This window comes from Bison bison, unplaced genomic scaffold (genome assembly GCF_000754665.1).
Source record: "Bison bison bison isolate TAMUID 2011002044 unplaced genomic scaffold, Bison_UMD1.0 scf7180017864240, whole genome shotgun sequence".
NCBI classification, from domain to species: domain Eukaryota; kingdom Metazoa; phylum Chordata; class Mammalia; order Artiodactyla; family Bovidae; genus Bison; species Bison bison.
In genome coordinates this window covers 765288-768304 of record NW_011494812.1, presented here as the reverse complement: position 1 = coordinate 768304, position 3017 = coordinate 765288, and the positions used below count along the sequence as shown (strand labels likewise).

Below are 3017 nucleotides of genomic sequence, written 5' to 3'. Positions count from 1 at the left end.
GCTCAGCTAAATTCCATCACCTCCACTAGCTTTGTTTGTAGTGAAGCTTCTTAAGGCCCACTTGACTTCACACTCCAGACATTCACAGGATGTCTGCCTCTAGGTGAGTGATTACACCATCCTGGTTATCTGGATCATGATGACCTTTTATGTATAGTTCTTTTGTGTATTCCTGCCACCTTTCTTAATATCTTCTGCCTCTGTCCATACATTTTCTGTTCTTTATTGTACCCATCTTTGCATGAAATGTTCCCTTGGTATCTCTAATTTTCTTGAAGGGATCTCTATTCTCTCCCATTGTATCATTTTCTTCTATTTCTTCACATTGATCACTTAGGAAGGCTTTGTCATATCTCCTTGCTACTCTTTGAAATTCTGTATTCAGATGTGATATATCATTCCTTTTCTCCTTTGCCTTTACAAGTGCTTAAGTTATACCAAAAATGAAAATGCTTGATGACATCTAATGTGATCCAATCTCGAATGCCAGGTCACTGGCAATATTGATAGGAGATTGCAAAAGCACAGATGGATGATTAGGAGGCATAGGAATGCCTTTTTCACTTTCACACCTTAAGAGCTGTATCTGTTTTCTGTGACTGCTGTACAAATTTACCACAAATTAGCTGGCTTAAAACAATAGAAATTTATGCTCTTACAGTTCTGGAGGTGAGAATTCTGAAATCAATGCCACGTGGCCAAGTTCAAGGTATTGTCAGGGACATACTTTCCACAAGACACTAGCAAAAGTCTATTCTTTACCTCCTTTGTCTCTGGCACTGCTGGCATTCTTTGTTTCATGGCCACATCACTGCAGTTGTCAAGGCTGAAGGTTGGAATCTTTAAAACTCTCTATTTTCCATCTTCATATTGCCTTCTCCTTTGTGCATCTATTTCAAATTTCCCTCTGCCTCTCTGTTATAAGGACACTTGAAATTGCATTTAAGTTTTATCGGGATGATCCAGGATAATCTCCTACGTCAATATCTTTAATTTAAGCACATCTGCAAAGACTTTCTCAAAGATGTCACATTTACAGGTTCCAGGAATTAGAACATGGATAGCTTTTTGTGATCTATTTTCAACCCATCACCTGGGAATGAGAAATACAATTCTAGCACAGAAAATGTACCTAAAAATCTTGCAAAATGAATGAAAAAAATTACTTCTTTTTCTGGTACAGAATTCCATTTTCTCTTTTATACTGAATTATTTCTCCAACTATGAAAAAACAGTTCCCAAACCAACCACCCTTCTCCAATACTGCCTTGAACTATAGCTCAAGTAATGTCCCTGAGCTACTTCTTAGTTCAATTTCCCTTGAGAGATAAGCCCTCAAGCTCCATCTTTCTATCATTCTTTCTTTTATCCATTCCATAAACAAGTATTGAGTAAAGATTCTATGAGGGTTAGAAGTTTGTGGAAAGTAAAAAAAGAACATATCATAAATAAGAAAATAAATACTGAAATACTAAGACTTGTTTTGAAACCACTCAGCAAAAATTTATCAAATACCCAGTGTTGTTATAATTGCTAAGCTATTGAGTAACAATAATTAAGTCTAAGAATTTTTCCCTGGAGGTGGGAGGTGATACAGGAAAGGGATGGAACAAAATGATGTACAAAATGGAACAAAATAATTGATAATATACTGTTGAGTATCTTCAGAAGGTTGTAATCTGGGGGTGTCAGCAGTTTGATCTATTTGTCTTTCATCATCTTGCTCTTCCTGTTACTTTTTCAGGCAATCAAGTGGACAGAGATCATGAGAAATTTGAGTGGAGACCACACAGTAGAGTTTGTTTTGGTGGACTTCCCTACCTCCCCACCCCTTCAGCTGCTCCTCTTTGCACTCTTCCTTGTAATTTTTTTGTTGACATTGTTGGAGAATGCACTCATTGTTTCCACCATCTGGCTCACTCCAAGCCTTCATCGTCCAATGTTCTTTTTCCTTGGACATCTCTCCTTCCTGGAGCTATGGTATATCAATGTCACTGTTCCCCGACTCTTGGGGGCCTTTCTTACCCAGGAGCATAGAGTCTCCTATGTAGGTTGTATGACCCAACTCTATTTCTTCATTGCCTTAGCTTGCACCGAATGTGTCCTGTTGGCAGTCATGGCCTATGACCGCTACCTAGCCATCTGTGAACCTCTCCGTTATCCTAGTCTAATGCCCTTCAGTATGGCCACTCGCCTTGCTGCTTCCTCTTGGGGTAGTGGCTTCTTCAGCTCCATGATGAAGCTTCTGTTCATTTCCAGATTGTCATACTGCGGGTCCAATATCATCAACTACTTTTTCTGTGATATCTCTCCACTACTTAACCTCACCTGCTCTAACAAGGAACAAGCAGAACTAGTAGACTTCCTCTTGGCCCTGGTGATGATTCTGCTCCCTCTAATGGCTGTGGTTTCATCATATGCCGCCATAATTGCCACTATCCTGAGGATTCCTACTGCCCAGGGACGTCACAAAGCCTTTTCCACGTGTGCTTCTCACCTGGCAGTGGTTGTTATCTACTACTCCTCTACTCTCTTTACCTATGCACGGCCCCGGGCCATGTACACCTTCAACCACAACAAGGTCATCTCTGTGCTCTATACTGTCATTGTACCATTTCTTAATCCAGCCATTTACTGCCTGAGGAACAAGGAAGTTAAGGATGCCCTCAGAAAGACAGTGCTGGATAGATGCCCCTGTTCCAGGGATATCCCAGATTGATGTACAATAAAACCTGGCAAAAAAGGAACAGTATCCTAATAGTGACATATCAAAAAATCATAAAATAGACTTAACAGAACCAAAATATCAGTTAGCACCCTGCTTCTTTAAATAGTGTCAGGAAACTTCTTGATACAAACAAAAAATTGTGAATCATTGATCATATACAAGAGTTTCCAAACTAAGATTGAAATGGTTATAGAATCTCTGGGGGGTTGTTAAAATGCATATTCCCAGAAAAATCTGTGGAAAATCTGATAGAGTATGCATTGTTTGCCTATTGGGTAAAGAACCCACC

General features: G+C 39.6%; 1 protein-coding gene across 1 annotated transcript; it reads left to right on the top strand.

Moving 5' to 3' along the window:
- The first annotated feature begins 1648 nt into the window (after positions 1-1648).
- On the top strand, positions 1649-2719 carry LOC104993601 (olfactory receptor 6P1). The gene has a single exon (XM_010846919.1). It carries the CDS (start codon positions 1766-1768, stop codon positions 2717-2719), a length of 954 nt encoding a protein of 317 aa, XP_010845221.1. The 5' UTR covers positions 1649-1765.
- The last annotated feature ends 298 nt before the right edge of the window (positions 2720-3017 follow it).